General features: G+C 35.7%; 1 protein-coding gene across 4 annotated transcripts; it reads right to left on the bottom strand.

Moving 5' to 3' along the window:
• Positions 1 to 1,580: 1,580 nt before the first annotated feature.
• On the bottom strand, positions 1,581 to 27,273 carry LOC121859142 (alpha-1,3-mannosyl-glycoprotein 2-beta-N-acetylglucosaminyltransferase-like). 4 transcript variants are annotated; one of them, XR_006087610.1, is made up of 12 exons: positions 27,130 to 27,273; positions 26,601 to 26,935; positions 25,783 to 25,905; positions 23,048 to 23,206; positions 22,587 to 22,802; positions 21,373 to 21,511; positions 17,870 to 17,974; positions 17,502 to 17,733; positions 14,544 to 14,634; positions 13,775 to 13,945; positions 12,128 to 12,292; positions 1,581 to 10,953 (listed from the first exon to the last, which is right to left on the bottom strand). XR_006087610.1 is itself a non-coding variant. In XM_042355869.1 (11 exons), exons 2-11 carry the CDS (start codon positions 26,718 to 26,720, stop codon positions 12,179 to 12,181), a joined length of 1,470 nt encoding a protein of 489 aa, XP_042211803.1. In that variant the 5' UTR covers positions 26,721 to 26,935; positions 27,130 to 27,273; the 3' UTR covers positions 1,581 to 12,178. The 4 variants fall into 4 exon arrangements, 3 of the variants coding, with proteins under 3 accessions (XP_042211803.1, XP_042211805.1, XP_042211804.1); XM_042355869.1 differs by having other exon boundaries at positions 1,581 to 12,292; XM_042355871.1 differs by having other exon boundaries at positions 1,581 to 12,292; positions 25,783 to 25,957; positions 26,791 to 26,935; positions 27,130 to 27,272.

Below are 27,273 nucleotides of genomic sequence, written 5' to 3'. Positions count from 1 at the left end.
CTTGCATTAATCAATGTCTCGTATATCTTTGGAGGTTCAAATATTGTAAAGAGAAAAAGGCTCTTTTAAAATACAGGCAGTCTCCGAGTTATGACCGCCCAACTTACAATCAGCCGCACTTACAAATGGGATCCCAGTGTACACCCACTAAAAAATTATTCGGCACCCGTGTCATATTGTATCAAGCCGTAAGTATGCCGAATAGTTTTTTAGTGGGTGTACATTTATTGCAAATTTTTTTAATTAAAATCCCATTTTTTTACACCTTTTCATTGTATTTTATTATATAACATACAGTCAACCCTCGCTTTACGCGGTCCCACTTTACGCGTTTCCACATTTACGCTGTACCCTGCCGAAACCGGAATGCTCACGTTCTGCGGTGTGTGTACCCTTTTAGGCGGAGAGAGGCGCGAGCAGGGTGCGCACAAGGTCGCCCAGTCATCAAAACATTACCGAGTTCTTCACCCGCCATCCACCACAGCCGGCCCAAGTCAGTGATAGTGATAATGATAGTGAGGACATGGACTTATATGGACTTTGAGGGGTTTGACAAAGAGGCCCTGCAAGCCTCTGTGGTGGATAGTTATACAATTGATACAAGTGATACAGGTGAGGGCCAATAATCTGCCCTCTGCCTCGGAACCAACCCCCCCATACCCAGCCATCTTTTCTACTAATGTAAGTGTTAAAAAACCTAATATTATTGATATTTCTCTTAATTATTAATTGTGTGTGCATACCATCATAAAATTAAGAAGTTATTTTTACTACAACGTACGTATTGTGTCGGAAAAAGTGGAGTTTGGGGGTCGGCCCGGTCTCTATTTCAATTAATCCCATATGTTATGTTGTTCACTTTACGCGGGCCGCCGTGGGTTGAATTAACCGCGTAAAGTGAGGGTTCACTAACTTTATTTACAGGATTTGATATGCATGGGATATTATTATTGTTTTGTATGGACACATTTGTTTTTTAACCTAGCCTAATCTATGGAATTAACACCGTTCTGATTTATGAACAAATCGACTTACAATCGAGGTCCAGGAACATATCCCTATCATAAGTCGGGGACTGCATTTAAGTAATTATATTTGATCACCCACAAAATGACCGTGAATCATTCTTGACAATGATGAAAGTTCTGAGACTGATGAAGGAATTGGTATTAGACCTACAGCTCAGAAGAATGGATTTATAATGAAAAGTATATAAATTTGAAAGGAAATGTGATTGCATGAAAAAAAATGTAGGTAGAATGGAAAGACTAGGTATTCTGGGATTACTGTACAGGTATAATGATTTATTTTTCCGATTGAAACATGCAACTTACTTCCAATTAAAAAGTGTGGTTTGACAACCAAGGTTCCCAGTCTTCAATATTTTCTTGTATGCTTATGCTGTACAGTACAGTACAGGTAACTGCTTCACTTCTTGTCACAGTTAAACCATCTTACAGTACTTCCCAATTCAAAACTATGATTGTGGGTCCATGACAAAAAAATGGTGCTTTACATGCAATAAGTGGATTACAGGATACATTTTATACTTTTTTTTTATGATAAGTATATACAATTCATAACGTTAACAATTTATTTTATTGTGGTATTTATGACATTTGAAATAATGCATGAATGAATGAATTACACTATACAGTACTGAGATTAAAATAGGAATGATACTTATCAGAATACACAAATTCCATATAAAAAAAATGCATTTGCTTTTGACCTGATGCAAATAACATGATCCATTTACCTTTAACAGAAAAACATGTATAACTGACAAAGTCAGCAAATAAGTATACACCTGTTGATGAGTTGCTATAAAAAATGTTTGTGTATCAACTGCTTGAAATGCACTGTTGTGGACAATGAAAAGTCGTCCCTTTACTATCAAAAATGCAAAATCACTCGATTCATCCAAGGGGAATTTACACATACAAAGACATTCATATTAAAGTGAAACATCTCTGCAAGATTCAGTAGTAATAGGACAGAGTAATAAACTACAAAGATTAATGAAAGTTTACCTCCTACATGTATTTTAAGCATGGAGAAGCAACACTTAAAAGGGTTCTGTTTCTATCCACCCTGAACAATGGGGTCACAGAAACATTTTATTTACAAAGTGTAAAGAGCTTCCAAGAAGCTTCAGATCTTTTGCCAAAGGTTAAAAATGTGGCCCCACACACCAACACCAAGTCCTTAAGTCTGTGCAAAAAAAAGAAAGTAATACCTGCCAAAATACACACACACACCCTCACCCCAAAACACATTATTCATATGAGACATTTTTCCTAATACATGAGTACAGTATTATGTAACTTACTTTTCGTGAGTATATTGTGCTTCAATTTCTTTTCACTGTTCACATTTGCAAGCACACAAGTCTGGTATTGCAACACATGCTGAATTCCACACCTGGGTTCACTTTGGAAAAACTTCCTAGTAATCATCTTTGCAATTTTGATCATCCCTCTAGATATAAGTTCTTGTAAGCAGGATCAATAAATGAAAAATCATCCAGACATATAGTCCTCTTGCTGTAATTGGTAATGCTGAGTCTAGTTACTACAAGGTTCTTCTGAGATGAACACAGGATTCTCTAGTTTGATAATCCTCTGATCACCTCTATCTTTCTTACAAGAATTGAGAGTAGATCGCAAAGGTCAGCAGGTGCCTTTGATTTTTTTATTTATTTTTTTTAATAAACACTGAAAGCATCTTCATAAAACTTTAGCATTAAGTGCTAAGGGAGCTTAACTTTCTTAGTTAGTATTCTTATTCAATGTCTTAACTAATTTGAGATTCAATGTCAATCTCATAAAGATACTCTGAAGATATTTATCCCATTAATTTTGCAGGAGTATATTCATTAAACTTATGGCAATGCCAAGGCATCTGTTTATCTGTGATTCATTACCATTCTCCTAGATATCAGGAGAATGTTTTGCAGCAAAACAAACCAGAACACACTGTGCAATTTGTCTCAACCTTTCAAACTATCAATATCCCTGATCCCAGACTTAAGCTAAATATACCTGTATCAACCTCAAGTAATAAGTGTATATAATAATGTCAAGGCTGTTACAAAAAAATATATAATATCAGGAATAATGTCTTAAAATTCAGTTATGCATTTGTTAATATTATTTTCTACTAGCATAGAGTGGAATATACAAGTGAAAAAAAGTCACACACCTTTGTTAAATGAAGTCCAAGTATCTGCTCAAAACTCCCCAAAATTATGTCAAGTCCTGGTTTACATACAACACTATTATAGTCCTCTATGGTACTGATACTCGACATTTTTAAAGATTTCAGGATACAGAACACTGATCTTTCAAGTCAATATGCATTTTGTGTACATTCTTAAGTAAATTTGGCACATTCTTGTTAATATAAAATGTTCATGCAAACAAAGCAAAAAAGGTATCAGAATTTTACCATGTGAAAACATGTTACATTACCCTTAGCTTTCACAAGTTAGAATATATACCTAAAATCCATCCATTTAGTACTGTACTTTAAATTTTTTTTAGGCATTATGCTGCTTAAGAAAAAAAATAATAAAATATATATACACCTGTATATGGCAATAATGAACAGCCAGTAGTATTTCTTTAAATAACTAATACGGCACAGACAAGTTCCAAACCTAATTTCATGAAAAAATATCCAGAACATCTTCAGATATGATGTTGCTGATAATTATTATCAGGATTTAAAGTTGTAGTTATTTATTTTTAGTGTGGAAATCTATGCTCTCATGGATGTTTATTCACTCTGGGGTGACATCAAGGCAATAACAATTCCCCATCAACTTGGCATACCTTAAATTTGTAAATAACTTTTGTGTATTTCATTTAACTTAGCAGACTGAATTTGATAAATGAAACTAGTTGATTAATCTGCCAAAGTTAAAGATGTTGTATACTGGTCTTAATCCACCCCATGCAGGGGAGCCTTGCCATTTCATGTTGCTATTATAAACAAACTGAAAATTTTGGTTGAAAGCAAAACTAATATGGACTACCCTCAGGAATCTCAAAAGAAAATATGAAGACAAATACATGGTGTTAAATCGCTAGAGCAATAATCCTCTTCAATGATATACCAACCTCAATGGTCAACAAGAATTATATCTTGCAATTGATCTCTGACTGATCTCAATCTAAAATCATGAGCTTCCAGGGTTAAACATCATGAAACTCATCATAAAGTTTGATGGCAAAAGCTCTCAGCATTAGTAAATAACTAAGTTCAGATCTCATGAACATAATTTACTTATCAACAGCAAATTTTCCTTGAGTAACAGAGAAAGTAATAATAATACTCCTCCTGAAATTAATACTACTACTCTAGTAATATAAAAACATAACAATTATAATGAAAATACAGATGTACCGGTATTCTAAAATTTGTTATTCATGTTATCCTGTATATGAGGTGTAGCGGACATTAGTTACGACTTTGACACATGTGACCTCGACATGTATGTGGAAATCCATTTTCGGTAGTAACAATTATCTCCAGTCTGTAGAGGAGTTAACGTTATCACAAATTGCCAAGGTGGTATAAGGGAAATTAGACTTATTTGAAGGGCTAAATATTGCTGTTGGCTGGGCAAATATCAGCGACAACCCGAGCAGGTGGCTGGGCCAATGAGCATAACATGTGGCTCCAGCACTCACCAAATATACACCCCTTCAAATATGTCAAATTTTTCCAATACTGATGACAGCCTCGCATCTTGTGATAACGTTAACTCTCCTCTACAGACTGGAAATAATAGTTACTACAGAAAATGGATTTCGACATACATGTCAAGGTCACATTTAATGTTTGCAACGGCTCATATGTGCAGTTCTAGTTATATATTTATGCAAAAAGAAAAAACAAAATGTAAGTGATTAACTAAAATTATTATTGCCAAATGGCTCTGAAGTCAGAGTATATAGAATATATAATTAGAAGGGTCATGTAAATAATAGGATTGGAATTTAATGGTCATAATAATTACCATTACCCTCTAACTGCCTGTGATGTCCCTTGGAAAAAATAAATAAACAATCAGCCATTGAACTGTGCCCCACTTCTATTTTAAGGCAGTGTCCTTTTCACATATTTTTTTGCCTAACATGTGCAACATGGTTATAAAATAACATACAATAATTTTATTTTCCGACTAATGAACAAAATTAAATGTGGCTTTTATCCAATGGTCAGAGCTAACTGAATAATTTTAAACTGAGATAGTGCAAGAAATAATACCTGATTAAGCAGCTTAGTAAGATTTGCACAACACTTTCTGCATCACCTTTCTTTAAAGCTAAAGTAAAAGTTTCCATATTAATCAGGAGGTATGTTGAAGATCTGTGAAAGAAAATCTGCTGTGCAACTATTTAAAAACCTGCTTTCCCAGTTACCAACAAAAAATATCATGTAACAACTGCTACTGTATTATATTATCACTGTAGGAATATATTACATGAAACAATAAATCTCTCATAATATCTGTTATATACTGTACACCAAGAAAATATATGTGACGATTATTCTTACACAAAATCCATCTCCAAAATAAGTCCTAAGTATTCAGGTTAATATTTTCATCTATAAAAGAATTATTTTCTTTTTAACTAATGCAACCTGCTCATTTTTATACAGTAATCTTTATGTCTTTGAATGACAGTAAAAAAAACGCTGTCTATTACATCCGGAGAAACACTTGACACATCATCCTTGGAGAGGTTTGGTTTCTTTTAAATGAGTTAATTATTGGAAACACTGCTTGAAGGTAGTTTGACTCCTTCTGATACAGTAAAGAAATACCAACAAATGAAGTTGTTATATTTACTACACAATATGAAATAAAAAGCAGATAACAACTGATAATCATGACATTACATGGTCAACTACAGAGTCAAACAAGTACTTTTTAGAATTACTGAGCAAACTATATCTCAAAATGAAGATCCTAACTGTAGTAGAGTGAAACAAACAATGTAAAGTATAACACAATGCTAAACTTCTGTATATAATTTCTTGATAAGGAGCATTAGTCAGCTTACACTTTACAGTATATACCGGGTATATTAGAAATTTGTACCAGAGAATGGAATATTTCTATAACAAGCATATAAATGGTGGAATGATCCTAGATTCCAATTCTCTCGCTGACTGTGTGCTAAGCAATTGTCAGGGTCTAGCTTATCTTACAATCAATTACCCATTCCTCTCTATCACAACCATCACCTTCAAAACAAAGGGATTACAGTACATGCAAAGGTTACCCTCTGGAAAAAAGAAGTCTAACAAGAACCAACCTACCTACCTACCCAGTAATTCATATGAGGTACTCGGTGGAAGAGCAACTTACTGACCAACCATGGAAAAAGAAGATCATTATTTCAATGTTTTGCCAGAGGAATCTCTATAAAACTAGATATGTTTTGGAAGGTAGATATGCCTTGGAAAAATATAGGAATTTCGCCCTTGCACGCGATAGCTCCCTAGGCTGGGGGAATACCGTACTGGCATATTAACAACAAGCACAGCCAGTCAGTGGTGAGCAATGACGTGAAGTCATGTGCACAGCCAATGAGGGGCCTGGGTTGTGAGGGTCTGTAAGTCTCTTCAGAGAACCAAACATCATACAAAACATAAAATTGTGGAAAACAATATAGCGAGCAGTAAGCAAGGGGGGATTAGGCCTTAAGTCTTCCTGTGTCTCAAAAGGCATAAGATTATAATACAGAAACAAACCTGGAGACCTCAAATAAAAAAAATAAAAGTTTTGCCAAGATGAAATATCAAAATGGTGTCAACACATCAAGCCTTCATAATTAGCCAGATTTCCTTATTACATTAACCACTCCACTTCCCTACCTCCAGTTTGAATCCTAAAAGTCAGGCCACATAATACACCAAGACTTGACTTTCACTAAGTACAATGCCATTTACTTGGAAAAAAAAATATAATAAATTAGAACCTTGGTCATAATTATAATCCAGAAAAATAACAAAAGGGAAGGGTTTTCACAGCCACAACATTAAGGAGTGTAATTATAGGGCTCTGTAATATTGAATTATAAGATTGTTATATTCAATGAGTGCTGTTTCTAAAGCACAGGCAAAGTTCATGTTATCCAGGTGCAAAATGCTTGATGATGCCTTGTCATATTATGTCCCATAGATATGCAGTAGCTGTACAACTGTGGGATGTACCTGAGATTTAGTGGATAAGACGGGGAATTTCAAAGATCACCCCAAGCAAAACTGCACTTATTACCCAACCCTAACATATTACAAGCTAGGTTGAAAACTTCTGAAGGGTTTTTGTATGATTAACTATGAAAGTTGCAGATACAGTACAAACAAACAAAATTTCTATGGTATACATGGGAAGGGGATTTTATGTGCTGCAATATTTAATCCTCATGGGGGTTGTGCCGAGTACCCCTATACCATAGCCATCTAATTGTTTTCCCGAAGCCAGTACACATCCAGATCTACCCACAGACTACTCGTTCCACCCTCTAAGTACTGTCCATTATTACCTCAGGTCCAAAGATGCTAGTCAATTTCAACAGCTCAGACTCTGAGAGGAAGCCATTTTGTTAACACCCTTATGAAATTATATCAGAAAGACAAAATTCAATCATAAGTTCATACTAAATTTTTGCTTAGTATAATTCCTGATAACTATACCTGAAGTGTTGTAATGGGGTGGACACTTAGCTTTTGTTAAGAGTCAAGCAGGCATTATTGCTCTCCAGGAGTGTTGGCTGGGTGGGGACTGGAGCAAGATGGTGGATTGGCCTAAAAATCAAAGATGGTGGCCCATAGCAGTAGCACAAGTATTAACTAAATAGTTCAACTTTAACCAGACCTTCTACCTCCAGAGAGCAACCTTTACACTATCTACTGTACTTTTCTTCTTAAACTTTAAAAGGGAGAGATGACCCATTATAAGAGCAGCCTGCAACTGTCAGGTGAGGGTGAGGTGTGATGATCAACACATACAACTGGCTATCACAATAAAGAAAGCTACCATGCAAAGGGGATCATTATACAACATGGTTAGCAAGGCTAGCTCACTCGTCACTCAATGTGGATGGTGCGTATACTGACGTGTCTGCCATCCTGAATGTGCCTGGTAAGTAGAAACCGCATCAGTAACCACACATCTCTTGCATTACTTGACTGTGTTCCTGTACTCGGTGCACCACATGCTATAATAAGTCTTGTATTTGTACCTTTTATGTATTATTTCTGGGGGATTTATAATAATTCCTAAGCACCCTATGCAGCTTTCTGGAGATGCTGCAGCTAGCACAAAAATAAGAGCATATTTCAAACTAAATACTAAGAAAACTGTCTGCCCACCAAACACCCGGATCAACTGCCACCACAACTAGACCGTCCACCACCATCTCCAATGAGCTGAATTTGCTTGTTTCTTTAATTTTTTTAATTTTAAATTGCATTCTTCTCATATTTCTAAGTTATTTTTTCAGTGACAAAAGACAGTACAGTACTGCACTGTGTGTTTATATTAATATTTAGGAAGAGAACATGCTGTAGGTTCAAGTGTCTTTGGAAATGTTATGTAATTATTCTCACTTACCAGTATACTGCACTGTATTTCAGTGTTTGCATGACCCAAATTTCTATACTGCAGCACTGTACAGGAACCTAAAGGGTTCTAGTGCACAATGAATCTGGCAACCTTCTCTCATTTCTGGTAATCCACTGTCTAACATTACTTTATGAACCAATACAATAAAGTATGGTATACAGTACTGGTATTTAAAAAAAGCTCATTTCCAGGGTTTAGCAAAATGCAAGCTTTAGATCTGCTGGCTAATACAGTATTACCTAATATATTACCATTTTCTAACTCAAATAAAACTGAATAGTAGCTTTTGCAAACAAATGCAACTTTGGCTCTCACACAAAATACACTTTCTACTTTACCTGTTTGTACTGTACTGTACTCAAAATGAAAGTAGGCTTCAAGTTTTCTTTAAATGCACCCATTGCATTCTTCACCCTTAAGCAATCCAGCACATTTCTCATACAGTTCAGGTATACCTCGCTATACATCACACATGCATTCTAGAAAGGTGTGACATTAAGTTAAATAACACAGTGAATAAAAGTTTACCATTAACCCAATATTGTAAATCGGGGTTATGTTCCGAGGGAACATTTCTGGCCAAAATTTTCTCACCAAAATATTAATTAGTTAGATACCCAACTATATTATTATAAATTAAAATAAATATTTAGATATAAAATATATGTCAATAAGATAACATTTACCCGAGTTGGTTACAGAAACTGCATACACTATAGAGGCCATCTGGGGTAGGCAATGGTAGAATTACAGAGATGAAACTGCAGGATTGTCTGCCTCTTCATCTGAGGATGAACGTCTAAAATATTGGTCCAAGGACAGCTGGACAGCTCTCTTCTTTTGTTTGTACAGCTCCCTGTAGCAATTAATGTCATTGGTTATTAACTTGTTATCTGTAGAGATACCTTCTCTGTTTGGATCAGAATCACTGAAGATGCCAGGTGGGCCAAGCACTCTGGTGATGTCAACTACTCATTTGGCAGTTTTAAAGCACCTTAAAACATCTAATTTAACACTTAGATTAAAATATTTCCCTTTTTTTTTCTTACCAGAGGCAAAAATATGACTTCCTAGACATTTTCCAGGATTTGGGTAAGGTTTAACTCACTGTAAACAGACAAGATCAAGCAAATGTGGCACTAATGCACAAAATGATGTTAGGGTGGGGATGCAACAGATGAATTCAATGGTTATTCGGCATTCTAAGGCTACCCAAAATAGTCTCTTGTTGTCGAATGATTTTTTTTCATTTTTGGAAAATATGTATTTTTCTCTAATTCCTCAATAACGTATAAACATGAAACAACATATAGCAAGGTATACCTGTATTCCTATCACTCTATAATATTTAATGCATCCAACCATTTTTATACCTCCATTTTCAAGAAATCAAAATTACTCCAATACAGTACTCTTCCAATTACAGGTACAGTATAGCAAATATTTTTCATATTCCTCCAAAACAGAAATAATCCACATGCTCATGCAATTTACAACCACTACTTGAATGTGTCTACAATACATTCCAAGTGTCCTCCTCCAATGCTGTACTGTACATTGTCACATCTGCAAAATGTCAACATTTCCTCATCACCTTTTAAACCTATCATAATCTTGCCCCAACAGTTTTCCTTTTTTTTTTTCAACCAACTCCAAGTACAGTTACCTGACTTCTCTTTATACTTATAACATTTTAAAATCATCCAACTTATAACAGTCTCACTGCATCTCCAACGCTTAAAACACTTTTTCCATACATCTAAAACATGCAATTACTCTTCCATTTGCTCTCCAGTATTTAAAAACCTCTTCATAGCTCTGAATACACTTTGCATAATGAATTATTGCCAACCTCAAGTATCTCAACACAACCTCAACTCCGAAACACTTCTCTAAAAATCCTATACCACTCACTACATAAAGTCATCCAAAATGCATCATGCCAGTTTAATTCAACAATTTATCCATTTCAAACAGATTTTGTCTTCAATATAGACCGATTTGAATTTTAATGTAGCAAATGATGATAAATTAAAAGTCTTGACAAGAACAGGACTGGCTCCCCCACATACACCTGGTGAGGTAATCACACATGTACTAACTTGGATTAGTCAGTATCTGATTAGTGCTGGATAAATGTGCAGGCCTTTCAATATATCATATATAAGAAGGTACTTGGTAGTAATTAGTAGGAGCACTACCTTTTCAATGGTCCAGCATACTGGTACATCTGCAACCAATAGTCTGGCATTTTTCAATTGTGGATATGCCACTTATCACCCGGCAGCTCACTCTAAAGTCCAACGCTACAACAAATACATAACAATTATAATTATTAATCTTCATCCGGTCTTTAGTAACTCAGCCATGCCACACTTCCTGTGGAATGAAATTCTTCAGCCTCTGATTGGCTGAAGCCTCCCTCTGGTAATGCTACCTTGTACTTAGCAGAAAAAGTCAGCATGCCACTTCCCAACCATACTGAGTTAGGCTTCACATCACACTGTTGCAATAACTTCACAAATACATTCTGTGTTTTTCCAATGATTTTATACCAGTAAAAGATCCTGCATCACCATCACATGATGTATGCCACGAATATTGATCCCAGTAACGGTACATACTGTACAGTATATTGTAATGACTAATGATGAGAGAATTGGACAGCCAATGACTGAAGCTCTTACCAATTTTTTTAACTTGGTCTAAGTGTTCTGAAAAAGATGGGTAGCAACACCGGTGCTGTCTTTTACAAGATTTTAACTTTCCATGGGCACCAGTAATGCTTGTTGTAGGAGGGAACCCAATAGTCCAGAAAATTCCCAATTCCAGAATGCTTCTGGAACTAATAATGCCTGACTATTGGGAGGTTAATGTAAATTACTTCCAAATATTAGCTGTAGACACTGCTTGTCCAAATAATTTTAGGGTTTGAGCTATATTTGGTCAGGGTCTGCACCATTCACAATAGCTCTAGCTTTTAATGTTAGGAGGCTGTCATCACCTACTGGATATTTATGGACTTTACTTTAGTTTATATAGTACAAGTACCTTAGAGAAGGAAATAAAAGTAGCAATGCAACCAAAGTAACTAATATAAAAGAATCATCATCAGTTCATGTATTGTGTGTGGCATTTTTTGTTGTTGTTTAGGTTAAGGGTCAGTTCAAATACAAACATATAATTTTCATAAAAAATTCATACCAGTAATAATTATAATGCACATGATGTGTAGGTGAGAAGGTCCTTATTCTGAGTGATAATGAAGGATGTCATCCAGATATGTGATACATGATAACTTCAATAGATGACAACCCAATGAAAATGATATTTAATCACAGTAAAAAGTGAACTGTTAAATAAAAACTTTAAGCTCATAAAACAATAACATAAACTTTACCTGGCTCATGTAACATAAATAGTATCTATCAATTTACAATATTTACTTTGTCTATTTTAAGATAAAGGGGACTTAAATACCAAAACTTCTCCATGTGCCCCGATAACTTGAGTCTACTTCATATGATGCTGCTAGCTCCAGGAAGGGTTGTATCCTTTCCAGTTATTACTTGGAGATAGAAAAATTCTGAGGCCTCCGTAGAAGAATGTAATAACACCCTTATATCCAGTTCTTGGTACTCCAGCCTAAAAGAATATAAAAAATAAAAAAGTAAATTTGCATAAGTATTTAATGTAAAAACACAGGCTATATGTTACTAATAGGTGATAAGAGTTTGGGAATACAGTGGTCCCTCGGTTAACGAGCACAATCCGTTCTAGAAGGCTACTCGTTAACCGAAAAACTCGTTAACCGAAACCATTGTTTCAATGGGTTTTTGGGTAATTGGTTACAGTTCACCGAAAATTGCCTAAATTCAACAAAAAAAGGTAGAAAAGTACACTTACTTTGAGGTGTGTATGTAGAAAGCTCCTGGATGATGATGGTGATGATGGGAATTAGAATGGGGGTGGAGGAAAAGGGAGAAGAGAAGGCATTGGGGTGGAAGAGAAGTCACCCCATGGCGCCATTTCACCCATAAAATTTTAGTTCTCTTGGTGTAATTCAAGATTATTTTCTTTAAATCAACACTGCACTGCATTATATATTGTCAATATGTAAAATAAATTTCAAAATGACCAATAATTTGCTTGTAAACACAGAAAAATAGCGTTTAGTTGAAGAGAGTCTCAAGCAAGATGTTACCTCCACTGAAAAGACACAAAGACTGACGCCTGTATGCTGTGTTGGCAGGCTGGATGGCGTGCCACAAACTAGTGACCCTACCTTCAATTATGTTCAATAATTGTTAAAATGACTAAAAAATTTAATATTAAACTTTTAAAATTATTGAATAGTATAAACTTCTTGATATTTACTAAAAGGGTACGGAATTTAAGCCCTAGAACCGATTACTGTATTGGCGGACTAATACTACAGTTGGTGGACCGCCAAATGCAAGCTAAAACATGTGGAGGTCGGCTCGTAAGAAACTCGTTAATCGAGGGATTGCTCGTTAACCGAAGTTAAGAATCTTATGGAAGGTAACTCGTGAACCGAAATCTCGTTAACCGAGGCGCTCGTTAACCGAGGGACCACTGTATAGTGCTGCATATCAAACGGCCACCTAAACAAGTCACTGTCTAAAGAACCTTCCAGGACAAATGCATTTACTGTACATGTATATATTTACATGGTAGACCAAAGCATTTCCAATAGTAATTCAACTTACTGTAGAAAGTGTGATATAATTTTTATTAAAACAAATTCATATTCAATATGAACATTTATTATGCTGTTGACAATGGAAATGCTACACTGAGCATCAAAATACTTTCACTTGGAAGTGAAAGTCAGACTGCAGATAAGATATACAACTTTGGGTTTGAGTTTGCTGTAGCCTCACGCTGAAATCAAAGTGAGGATAGTACATCTATCCTTTGGTAGGCGTCCTGACTCTAAAGGACATTATCCTGCATCATGTAATATAGGAGGAATGAAATATTGACTGAAATGAAAGGAAAAAATGACAAACAGAGCAAAAACACTAAGTTATCCCTATTAAGGCTGACACTTGAATATCTAAAACCTTAAATACTTCTTTATAAACTGTAAATCTAAAATCTTACCTTGAAGTCATCCATAAGGCCAAGGGCTTTTGTCATCTTCTTGAAGTTATCTTTAGTGTGATATATAAGTCTGTAAGTGTTACCCTTAGTTAAACGATCACTTTTTATATCAATGATGGACACCACCTGACTGGACTGAACTTGCTGCTCAAACACTGGATCATACTGCTCCTGATGGTCAAAAAGGAAACACAATCATCAAAATAGTAAATACTGTACAAGTATATGGACCCCAATATTATCAGTGATCACCTCATTCATATCTTCATTAGTAACAATAATGTTATTAAATAATATTTTTGTAAACAATTATATACAGTACTGTATATAAGAATATATAATTCATATAAGCAGATGGAAATGGGGTGTAGGAAGCACTAACAGTAAGAAAAATGGACATCCAGCTGGCAGTAATGTGAGTGGCATGCAGTGCATGGCATTGACTGACTTTTAAGGAAGGATGTACTGCTGGTTTGTCTGAAGTAACAAACATATACACCCTGTACCAGATTTGGCCACTTGTGAAAGGAGAAGACCATGAAAAAACACTACTTCTACAACAGTATGGATGTGAATAAGTGAGTTACTCTACATTAACTGGATTCTCGACAACATAAGACAGTTGCTTGGTAGATAATTTATAGGCCACTGTACAGTACTTGAATTTACTATTCTAAATAATCATTAAACGCAAGTAATGACATAGAACATACACAAACACTATCACTGTTTAAATTTATATCAGTAAATACAGTATCAAAAAACATACCTTCAGCAAGTAAGTAAGATTCATTTTGGAAAATGGTACGTAGGCATCATTTAGGTGTATCTGCTTTAAATGCTTCTCATAAAACAAGCCACTGAAAAAAATAAAAAAATAAAACCATAAATGGAGGAGTGATATGGAAATCCCATTTTTAACCCAGACTATAACAAAGCAACCTATGTAATCTGTACACCAAGTCTAAGAACCTGAGACCCAAGACACCCCTGTCACTGATGGCTGGGAACTAATATCTTATTTAGTTTACCTCCCAATTAAAATGATAAACCTTAAAAAGGAAGATAACAATCAACAGTCACCATCTAAAGTAGAAAGTTAACAAGTCATGACATTATACTAGTACGTTCCATGACCCTCATGAATGACCATACTGGATTTCAGGGTCAATCCTCCATCTCCAGCTAGATGCCTACACACTGGGAGGAAGGAGGGATACGAGTCACTTAAGCATGAGCTCAGTTATAAAGTGGAAATTCAGAATCAATCCTTTATTTGTATCATGATGCCCTCCACTGAGTAACTCATGGAACTGGAGCCAGATATAATATACAATGGGAGTCGGTAGTACTAGAAGTACTGCACAGTAAAATCTCATATTTCGCACAATTTCATTTCACGTTTTTGAATTTCGCGAGCACTACCTAATGTAACAAAGTCTTATATTTGGCGTAAAATATCGTGAATTTCGCGAAATCCAGCCAGCTGAAAGCGAGATCCATCAAGCTGAATGCTGGCCACCGTCTTGAATGACATCACAGCCCTCATACCAGTTACAGTCATATCTGCTACAACGAGTGTTTTGTCAACACGAATTGGTTGCAACGCGATTGATGAACAGGGGAACGCTGTTTGTAAAACGCAAACTTTTGCATACAAATGTTGGCTATAGCGCGATTCCACCCTCAATGTTTTAAGCGTGGCGCGGGGCTATGCAATGTTTGAAGTTCACATTCGACATCACATGTTCAATTGATTTGTATCTTTTGTCTGTGAAGTGATTTTTGAGAGGTACTCTGTAAATTTTTTAGTTTATTTTTTCAAATTTAGCTGTTACCCATAAATACTGTATGAAAAGAATAAGTAAAAAGAATGTTTCACAGTGAGGACTAATAACGGTTTACTCGAGTGCTCTCTGTTTACATCACGTGATCAGTTGAATCGCGCGGTTTCTGTCAATTACTCCGTGATTTTCGCTATTTTCTCCAAATTTGTTGTGTTAGCGATGAATACGGAAAGACAAGGTAAGAAGAATGTTTCCAAGAAGTGTTCTGGTGATCGAATTGCCAATGGTGAACATAAAAGAGGTTGACAAGAACGCAACTATCGCGTTGTAGCCTGCGCCATCCTAGCGACCGCCCGGGCTGTTATTGTGTGCTTTTTTGGGTGGTGCTACCACCTGTCGAGTCAAGATGATGGCCTCTACCTCTAATGGGGGTCCTACTGGTGCTGATGGGGGTGGGACAGACCCACCTAAGCGGCCAAATAAGGAAAAGGAGAAGCGGGACTATCATAAGGGAGTTAAGTTTGCCAAGTACTCGATGCAGGATAAGCAGCGTATGATTAAGTTACTTGAGGGAGGCCTAAAAACTAGTTTCCAAAAAGCACAATCAAGTCAATAGAGGCACAATTTGTATAATTTGGAGGTTATAAATGGGAAAATCAGAGGTTGATGTAGAGTGGCCAGTCTACTGTATATTGTTATTTTTCCCATAAGTTTATGTATCTTGTATTTGCATTTGGCGAATTTGAATTTGGCGCAATTTTACCAGTTTATATTACTTGAGAAATACAAGATCTTACTGTACTTAGTATACAGTATTCATCAAATGCATTGCACACAAGTACAACGAATTCCCTGTGTAATTAAACCAATACTGTATGAACTCTAAATAATGTCTAAATAAAGTCAAAAGGATTATTTCTGCAAGCAGTAACACAAGAACTCAATAATCCATTAATTTATCTGAAAAATATTTAGAAATCAAATTTCAAAGATATAAAAGATACAGAACCAAAAAATAAAGAGGGGGGAAAGTGTCCCTAAAATATAAATTTATCTATCTACTTATGCTGTGTATACACAGCCCAATAAATAAAAACAATGGTTTCCAAGGGCAATTTAGACAAAGAACAGTGTACAATCTGACTTTGAGCTTTTTGTAGGCTAGGTAGGCTATGTAATAGGCTCATACTGAGTTTTACTTCCAATAACAGTTGTATAGAAATCCAATGTGATACAGTACAAGAGATATCAAGAACTGATCCTCAATCATCAGAAAATGCTTAAAAGTCTGTAAAAATTAGGCTACTTTACATCTAACTATGGTTCTCCACTGATGAAAAATATTAAACCCTCATATACTCTTATCTTGAAAATGTCTTTTCACTATTTCTACAGGTTTACTCATAATATGCAGTTCTCTTTAAAAGTTAAAATTAAGGACTTGATATGAAAATCAGAATGCCCATGGTTCATCAGCAAGCAAGCTTCCTAACATTCAGTGAGCTTTTTCAGGGAAACAAAGATGACAGATTGGTTCTGGAACAAGAGGGTGAAGCTATTTTCATGACAAGGGGTATGCGGACTGGTCAGATAGTCTCTAATGCCCTCCTGCCTCCAAATGGCAACTGGTGCACCTCATCCCCCCCCCCTACTTAAGGCTGAGGGGGATGATTAACATATCCTAGCTAAATGACCAGGGCACTCTGAAGTGATAGAATGCACATAATTGGCAGTATGCATTAAAAGGAGCCACCTGGCTATGGGCTCATCCAGAAAAAGGAATTTTAGAATCACTTTCTTTCACATTTCCCAACAACAAAATTTCATGGTTGAACCTTTAAAATAACTAATACAGGTATTAAGATAAAAGCATACATTTACTTTAAAAATAAATAAATAAAATAGATTTATTTTTCAAAGATACCAAAGAATCCACTCACTTGCTAACACCTTTTTTGCCAAAGGTGCGTGTTCGTGACACTTCAGGCCTGATACATGCTCGGTCTGCTCGTTGCTCTGGGGCTCTTACCCAGTCATCCCAATAGGATCTTGGCCATTTAACTCCAAGCTCATCCCATAACTCCTTTGTCATCATCCAGCCAAGGCCCGGGAAGAAATCCGTTCGATACAAAATGGAGGTCCCATTCTTCACATCCACTAAATTTGCCTTTCCTATTTTTTTAATCAGAAACAATTAATATTACAGTACAACAACTTACATATATTTTAGTTTTAGAAAATCAGATTTACAAAAAGCATAGCATTATCAAGAATCCCTTTATCAAAACTAAAGTATCCCTGTTCTTACCATTATCATTCCAAGCAGACACACACCACAATGTTGGGTCAGATTGCAGGATAGGATAAGTTGCAGAGAAGTACTCAAAGAAATCTGGTGCAACATCTAAATCATCTGAAATATTACAGAATTATATTCTGTGAATAAATAGCTTGTCTTCAATTTCATAACATTTGAACTTTGATCACTAAAATCAAATACTGTACATGAAGATTTATATACAGTAGAACGTCGAATTAAAGCGATTCAATTTAAGATTATTGATTTAAAGCGACCCCCACAATTAAGGACAATGTTTTAATTTAAAGCGAATCTTTCCTATTTTGCACGAGTCAATCTGGCGCATCATATTTTAAAATTTGCGCCTTATGTTTCTCTGGGCATGCTACACTGTCCTAGGGGCAAAGCTGTACTGTACATATACTCAAAATATTGTACTAAATGATTACTCAAATTTTTGTCTAGTGCAAACTATAAGATGATTATATTAAAATTAATCACTATCTTATAAGAATTCCAGCAATGTTAATTATATTCTCCCTGGTCACTTCTGTGACATTTTATGAACAAAAAACAAAAACTCAATCTAAAGGACATAAATAAACAAATAAATACTTCACTAGACCTTCGACCCCAACTGTCAAACGTGTCACTGACACCCCCCCCCCCATCTTCCCAACCAGGGTTTGGTGTTTTAGACTCAAAGTTTTTATCTTATATAATATCACAGACTAAAGTTAGGAGAATATAATTTGTATTGCTGGAATTCTTGCAAGACAGCGAATAATTTGAATATAAACGTCATATATTTTGCACAAGAGATAAAAATTTTTTGCTTCTTGTAGTAAAATTCTTAAATTAGAACTAAAATTTTTGTCTTATGCGAGCTATAGCATGTTTATATTCAAATTAATCACTATCTTATAAGAATTCCAGCAATGTTAATTATATTCTCCCATGTCAGTCCAGTGACATTTTATAAGAGCAAAACTTAAAGTCACTCTTAAGGACAGATAAATAAGCACTAGACCTTGGCATCAACTGTCAAACATATCACCTCACCTCCCTCCGTCCCCCCACATCTTCCCAGCCAGTAAACAGACCATTTCCCATCCCTTAATTTTAGCTGTGTTTATTTACGAGTGTTTGTTTAAACATAATACTACTACAAAAAACAATGTTTTGTTTATTCTAGATGGGCTGAGGTGCATCTGGGTAGACTCAGTCTTTTTACTATTCTGTGTTTCTCTCAAGTACCAAACTAAATTATTCCATTGAAACAACATTTTGATTTAGTTCGAATTCAGTTTAAAGCAACCTCTCTTGGAACGTATCTCATTATATCAATGTTCTACTGTACTGTATAGTAGCTAGAAAGGTAATAAAGGCAGTGCCTGATTTATGAAGGTTTGGTTTACAAAAAATCTGCTGTTACCAAAAAAAGTCCTATGATTTGATTTATGCAATAAAAACTCAGTTACATTTTTTTTTTAGTTTTTCATGTTTTTTTCCTAATTATTAATGAAAAATGGTAAATTAATTGCAGGTTTTTTTACTCCAGTACACTAATTATTTCATTATTCTCTAACACTCAAAATATTATTAAGTACAGTACAGTACTGCATACAAATAAGCTTTCAATGTGCCACTATTCTCTTACAATCATCATAGAACTTACTCCTCAATCTCACACAAGAAAAGTAGTCTCATCTCCACTAGCAGTGTAGTGTGGAAAATTAATTAAATGAAAACTACTATATTCTGTATTCTTAAATTTCATATGCTAATCATATATAAAAAAGATGTAAAGCTGTAAAAGAAAGTGGAATTTGGAAGTGAACAAGAGTTTAGAGTTGTACATACTGCCAGCTACACACAGGAATGCGTGAGTGTAGCATCAGAAGAGCTGACTGTTGGTATCACTTGTGCCATGTAAACAAAGCCATTGGAATTTAGGATGATACATTAACTCCTCAGGAGCCGAGTGTGCAATAATTTCTACATTGTGAACATATTTCCAATTATATAATGGGAGCCAATGTATTATTGTATTTGGGTATTATATTTATTATAGATGTTGGCTTCGTGTTTCATACTGTTCACTTAGTTTAAAATCTCATCCGGTTTCTCATTAAGTACAGGTAAAAAATTATTACTGTATAACATGTATTTCACTTACTATGTTTATTATTGGCTTAAAATCATTGTCTATGCCATAAATATTCTTTAAAACATATTTTGTGGCATTTTAAATCTTTTGGGGAAGTTTCTCCCCATAGGAATAAATCTCCGCTTTTATAATGGAAATCTAAGGGAAAATGTGACCCAATTTGCAGAAGGTTTTTTCAGAAAAGAAACCCTTTCATCTATCTGGGAATTCCTGTTGTGTATCTGAGGAATATAAAATTAAGTGATCATTTATTAACACTGACAATAATATATGATTAGCTAATTTTGACCAAGTGACAATGAGAGGTGGAAAAATTATCCCTTCTCCCACTGATGGAACTATTCTTTGAGTACTCTGCAGAGACACCTGTGTCACACTACACTGGTATTGAATTAATTATATACAGTATTCTGTGCAAAGAGAGACGTGATAAGAGTGAGTGTAAAAGTTATAAAATAAGAAGTCTGTCGTGTACATCAATGTAACTGTGAAAGTGGGTTGCATGCCTAACACACCATTAGAAACACTGTGGACAAAGCACACTGTATACTAGGCCTTCAGTACTCCAGGATGCAGTATGGTCAGCACTACACTTAACCACCTTCACTTCTCCAAATGAAAAGTTAGGCATCCACTACAGCTGGGTGGACTAGGAGTACCCCAGTAATGAACCACCACCTCTCAGGACATGAGAAAAACACTGTATCCACGCAAGTACTGCTGCACCTTGAGGAAATGTAGATATAGTCAAGATAATTACACAAAAATACAGAGGATACCATATTTGGGTGTTTCAGAAAAGGAAAAAAAAATTGATCAAGTTTTTTGAATTTGAAAACTTGAGTTAAACATTTCTGGAGAAGAGGGATAATATGTCTAACATTTATGGTTTTTAATAATTGTTTGGGGTAAATGGTGAACTTTCAGATGCAGTCCACTATAATTATAGGAAGATTCCAGATAGTGACAGAGTTTTGCCGGGAAGGATGCTCGTTCGCATTGAAGGCACAACCATGTCAAGGATATGTGATGTCACCCTACCGGTAATTGTTCAATATTTTCATGGATGGAGGTGTAAACAAAATGATGGAAATAGGTGCAAAATTTGGTGAATAATATGGCATGTGAATCGGCTGCTGTTTGCAGATGACACTGTTCGTCTGGGCAATTCCAAAGAAAAGTAGCGGAACAAAAAATTTTATTCATCAAAAAGGCTAATATCCATGTTTATTCAACACAACCATGAGTTCATAAATTTAATGGAATCAATTAGATGAACTGTCTCATTTTTTTTTAATAAGGTAAAACAGGTACTCTTCCTTGAATTGGACTGAAACCTTACCTTCCACAATAATGACGGCTTCATGGTTAAATTTCTGGAACAGCTGATTAAGTGCCCATCTATAATGTCGAGCAATAAGGAAGTAACCCTTAAATTTTCTCTCTTTCAAAGGCACGTCAATGTCACTCAGATCAGGCTGCTGTAAATTATAAAATAAAATAAATCTTAATAGTCTTTTTCACTATTCTATACAGTACTCAACTAATGCCCTGAAGATTAAAAAATAAATCTCTTTCTTTGTTGATACACTGATACTGTTACATGCAACATTCTAGCACAATACTCTCATTCCACAGTCTTGTTATGTACATCAATACTTAACCTCATCATTATGGGGATGCCATTTTTAAAATTCTATTAGCTGATGCCAGACAATTTTATTCAGCTCACAGAGGACCCTGTACACAAGGGGTTAGTAGGCTATTTCCGCTACACAAGGGGTTAGTAGGCTATCTCCACTAACCCCTTCACTATGGGGATACCAGTTTTAATATTTTATTTGGCTAATGCCAGACAATTTTATCTAGCCCAGAGGGAACCCATACACAAAGGGTAAACTACACTCCAGTGATTGAGAAGTCATACCCAACCCAATTTAAAAGCCTTGGGATGTACCATCAGCTGAAGGTTTCCCTTTCCCCTATGAAAATTTTTCTGTGGCATCCTGTGCCAAAAGTATAAGACCAGAGTCTGTGTCTCTTGATTATAAATTATCCACTGGAATTGGCATATTCACGCCCTCAAAAGCCTCTTATAGCAAAGAGACATCTTCTCTGAACTACTTACCTTGTTCCCAAACACATCCACACTGAGAACTGAACATTCTTCTAAAACAAATGTGGCAGTACACTGTCCATTGGAACAGAGCATTCAAAGATCCTGCTAATATTAATACTGTGCTGTATGTTCCTTGGGATCAAAGAAGTCCAGAGAGCAAAAGACATCATGAGCCAGTCAGTTATCATGATTATTCCTAATGTAGAGCAACCTATAGCACACCAAGACTGCACAGGGATTGTCATCTTCACTCATCAATAACCATTAAAATTCATCTCAATACTAATCAAGTGTTATTTATAAGTATGCAACTACTGTACAATATTAATCCATCTATTCTGTCATGAAGCCAAGAGAATTCACCAAAAAAGCTTAACAAGTGTCACTAGCCACATTCTGAATAAGATGAGGTTAAGTTGTCTTATATGAGTTCCTACCTGTATTAATATGATCTTGTCCCCATATGATTCAATTGCTTCACGTGTTGGTCTGTGACCGCAGTCTTGTGACACAATTATTGGAAAACGGTCCTGACTCGGTCGGTATTTCAAAAGAAGGTCAAGTGATCGCCGTACAGCAGACTCACGGTTACAAGCTATTAGCAGCACAGGAAGAACTGGACCATTATATAGAGGTGACCCTGATGACGGCCTCTGGAAATAAAATTTAATGAAGAAACGGTACATCCCCATAAGGGTCCTAGGGAGGATTGGGAAAGGAGTAAAAAAATATGGCAGGATTAAATAATATGTTGCATACTGGTGCCTTTACTTGCAAATTAAATTATCATCATTGTACAGTACACTTTTTCAAGAATGAAAAAAAAGTCTACTACTGTACTTCCTCATAAAATAAATAAATAGTCATAAATTATATACACCCTGAGTTTGACACTTACTTGCCCTCCTTGACTATCAGCCACAGCATCACTGCCACCATTAATATCCTGCTGATGCCCCAGTATTCGAAGCTTTTCTAGGAGTCCATTATAAAACTGCAACTGGCCATTTAACTCTTCTTCAAGCTTATCTAACTGTTGGTTGATGCTCTGTGAAATCTTTAGAAAACATAATCCTTAAAACCATCTCAAAATACACCTAAATAACAGCAAAAGTAAAACTTCCCTTCCCATATCAAGTAAAATACTGTACTCAAATGTATACAGTAGTGACTACATGACTGAGTGCTACTTTCATGTTGAATAAGTCACTTGCATTATAACCAACTTTCGTAGATGAATGTTAGACGAGTGATGTTGTTCATACTAATTATTATTACTAGTGATAGCCTAATGTACAGTAACCGTGTCCCCCCCCCAAAAAAAAAACTCAATTTGAAAGTTCTCAACATTTCCTCTTCGAACCTAAGTACCTGTGCTAGCAGGAATATTATTCTTAACAGGGCATTATTGTTTGTTAAAAAAAAATGAAATTTTTTTACCCCAGATTATAAACTGTACAGGTTCTTCTATAATACCAGATATGCCACAGTATTCTACCACCTTAATACAATGGCCAAAGAAAATGAATTTGAGTATTTTAAGTACTGCTCTGCAAATCATACACCTACATTATACATTAGTAATAATAAAAAGATGTCATCATGGCAGTACTGTACATTTTTAACTATGACTTCTTGTGTCTACCATACTTAACTTCATAGTTCTCTTCCTCAACCACAATCTGCCTACCTTAAATATCAAAAGAAGAAGATTTCCAAATATAAAATTTTACCATATTTTTTTCCATAAAAATAGTACATCTACTATACATGTACAACCAGACTGTACATCTCTCATCTATCTGGCATTCTCTGTTTAGTTTGTAAAAAATATTCATATTAAATTTCTTCACAAGTGCACATATCCATTCCCTTCTGGCACTCCCCATTTTCCTCACTCCCTCGTCTTCCCTATTACCAACTCGGGCCATTATATAACCCTTAAACTTCACTATACCTCATATGAGAACAGCCATTTTCTTAAATTCATAAAGAGTGTCACGTGTCCCAGTAGACCTCCTCACACTACCCGTAATTCAATAGAGCTCTTAGTTGCCTCTGTCATCATGGAATCTGCATGTTCATTGCTGTTCGTAGTAATCTGCCCTGCTACACCTAAGGTCCTTCCTCCTCCCTCCTAGTCGTTTGGCCCCACACGTTCACTTAAGCACTCCACCAGTGCTGAACAAATGTAAGTACCTGTACAGTAAATATTTATTTCTATTTATACGATTTTTATGCATAAAGTAGTAAGCAGGTTTTCCAATAAGTTATATCATTGCCCATGAAATACAGTAATATGCTCTCCCACACTAAAACTTTAAGCACAAATTAAACTTGAGATCCCTGCAAAGCCTCAGTAGTGATACCTTTCTCAAGGGTGACCCTGATTGCACCACATGATTTCTTTTTCTTTTCTTTTTTTACGGGGAACTGACCCACATTGGGGCCCGGAGGAAGAAAATGTAATAAAATTTATAATACCCGTACAAAATACAAAATTGAAAATAAAATAATAAAATAATAATAATAACAACACTGTAATAATAATATAATAGCAGTAATAATAATAATAATAATAATAATAATAATAATAATAATAATAATAAAGAATCATAAAGAAATACAAAAATACAAAAATAAAAAAGATCAAGAGTGAGAAACAATATATGTACCCTATGTTGTGTTGTCAATAGTAGGAGAAATTGAGACCCTGCAATTATGTGTAAATGAAGCAGAAAGTCATATCAGCAACCTGGGACTTGGTCACGATTTTCGTGATGCCATATGGCAGCAGGGTCTATCATTAAACAATACATTATGCTTCCAGTATCTTCCCAGGCGGTAGTACCCCCGTTTGATAGCTGCCTACTACCTACCGGTACTTTCAACGGTGAAGTTTGATCCCAAGAAAATATCCAGAACAGACTATGGGGATAAAATGAGTATTGTACAGTATTGTAGTGGAATATTTCTAGGGACACACACTGCTGCTCTATTAAAATGCTTCAGTGTTGAGAACCAGGAAGCTCACAAGGTGCTGAGAGTGACAGTACAGTATGTGCTAATGTCTGTGCAGTAACTGGTAGGTCTTCATGTTCTCAATATTACCTGCATTAATTTTTTTTTATATGAACGGTTATCCTTCATATGAACAAGAGAAAAGTTAATATGATTATAAATCCATTAATGAAGGATAAAGGTAAATTTCCACCTACAATAGCAGCAGATGATTAATCCCTACACTGGCTAACAGTTCCTCCCAACATTGTTTAACACACCACTACAAACACTGGCTGAAAGATCTGTCAAACCCTGACTGACAAATAAATCCAAATACTGGCTAATAAGTCTACAAAACATTGGCTAACTATGGCAAATACCAAATTTCTTTATTCAACTCACAAATAAATAGACTTTAAAAAGAACATTTTAGTCAATGTCCCTCATGAAGCAGAAGTAAAATTCCAGTGCCCAACAGTGTATAACAATGAACCCTTTTTTATTTTTTACTAATACAAGGTAATCTAAATCTAGCCCATAAACTTTCTGAAAATCTTCCCTGCAACATTTACCATCCAGAGTAGACACTGTCTTGGGATGAGGGCACTGGTGTTAATAAATATAACGCACCTGAACACTGGTAGATGCAGGTTTATGTATGAAGAGAGCATATACTGCACATAGCCATACTACCACGCCCACCTTCAGGAGCAGTATCTGTTTCTTTCTCATTGTAAACTTCTCATCACATCGCTGAATGAAGCAGACAGATGGCATATGTAATTCATGTAGACCACAGAACTTTCTGAAAAGTACTTGGAACATCACAATTATGGCTAAAGTTTTATTTCTAATTTAGGCAATGCGACTTACCTTCTAATTCTGCAAAATGCATTATGCTTTCTAAGACAATGTTTTTCATTATGATTATGTTCAGAGGTGCCAGAGGACCAGTAATGCATATACCTTACAACTGTGACATATATATCTCTCACCAATTTGTCATGGGTTCAGGCCCTGATTGGCCCAGACACACATAGGAAGGGTATTATTTAGTGTGACCCGACTAAACAACAGGTTTCCTTGAGGTACTCCAATTTCCTCCTGTACCAACACTGGTCAGACCAACAGCTCAAACAGCTTGGAAGCTGGTAAGTGGTGAAATGATGATAATAATAATAAATAAACAAATAACTAATATTAAATAAACCTGATAAAAATTTTTAATTTACAACAGGACTTGTTTGGTAACTCAGTACTGTACAGTACCTTCAGGATCCTAGGAGTGGTGCCCAGCCTCTAGCCCCAATATTTATAGTTAAACTTGTGTAAATATTTAAAGCAACATTATTTATTTCCCTTCGGTAATTTAAAAATAAGTCTCAGCCCATCTTTCCAAATGAGAAATACATGGAAACATCGAATAAGGTCATTACAAGTTACTTTACCTGTAAGTGCCGACACACAGGGGCGCAGAATGTGAAGAATCTGTTGACTAGGGTAGACCAAACTCCTGGTGGTGGCAGGCCAACACACCAGCTGGGGATGGGTCTGACACTCGACCTCATTCACTTTTAGATCCGCTGTATTATGATATGACTATTAGCAAGGCATCAAGTATGTTAGAGCTTCACTTACGCGTATTACAAATGCGGCACGTAGCTCACCCAAGCAGGGAGAGCTCACGACAGTATAGGTCTGTGCGCCTCCATAGCCTCTTGTTGTCAAGATGGTCCCACCCTCCACCGCCAGATGCCTCCACTGCTGCCCAGCTGATTCTTTCCTTTAAAAGTTTCATTTAACAATTACCCCCGCCAAGTTTACTTTTATAATTTTCATAAATTAAATTGCTTCACTTACAGAGTACACTTAATACTTAACACTACAAGACCATAACAGTGTGATCTGAACAGACATATCAATGCATTAAAAATGAAAGTGCTTGGTTGAAGGAATTCCCGGTAAAATTATACATACCCACCAATATAAGCCGTCCACGTCCCTGCCTCACTAAAACCGCCTCAACGAGTGTAAAGATACTACTACGACTGCTACTGAGAAGATTCTTGTACTTGCGGCCGACTTTTAAAACCGATTTAAAGGGATCAACAGGTAAACATT

The sequence above is a fragment of the Homarus americanus genome, unplaced genomic scaffold (genome assembly GCF_018991925.1).
Source record: "Homarus americanus isolate GMGI-L3 unplaced genomic scaffold, GMGI_Hamer_2.0 scaffold50924, whole genome shotgun sequence".
NCBI lineage: Eukaryota > Metazoa > Arthropoda > Malacostraca > Decapoda > Nephropidae > Homarus > Homarus americanus.
This window is presented reverse-complemented; position numbering and strand designations above follow the sequence as displayed.

What these genes read in the sequence shown, in the direction of transcription:
- LOC121859142 (XM_042355869.1), bottom strand. Translation starts at nt 26,720, where the DNA reads ATGAGGTCGAGTGTCAGACCCATCCCCAGCTGGTGTGTTGGCCTGCCA. An exon ending in CTGCATCTACCAGTGTTCAG is followed by an intron (nt 23,207 to 25,782) that starts GTGCGTTATATT and finishes TGTTTTCTAAAG; the next exon opens with ATTTCACAGAGCATCAACCA. An exon ending in CTGATAGTCAAGGAGGGCAA is followed by an intron (nt 22,803 to 23,047) that starts GTAAGTGTCAAA and finishes TTTTATTTCCAG; the next exon opens with AGGCCGTCATCAGGGTCACC.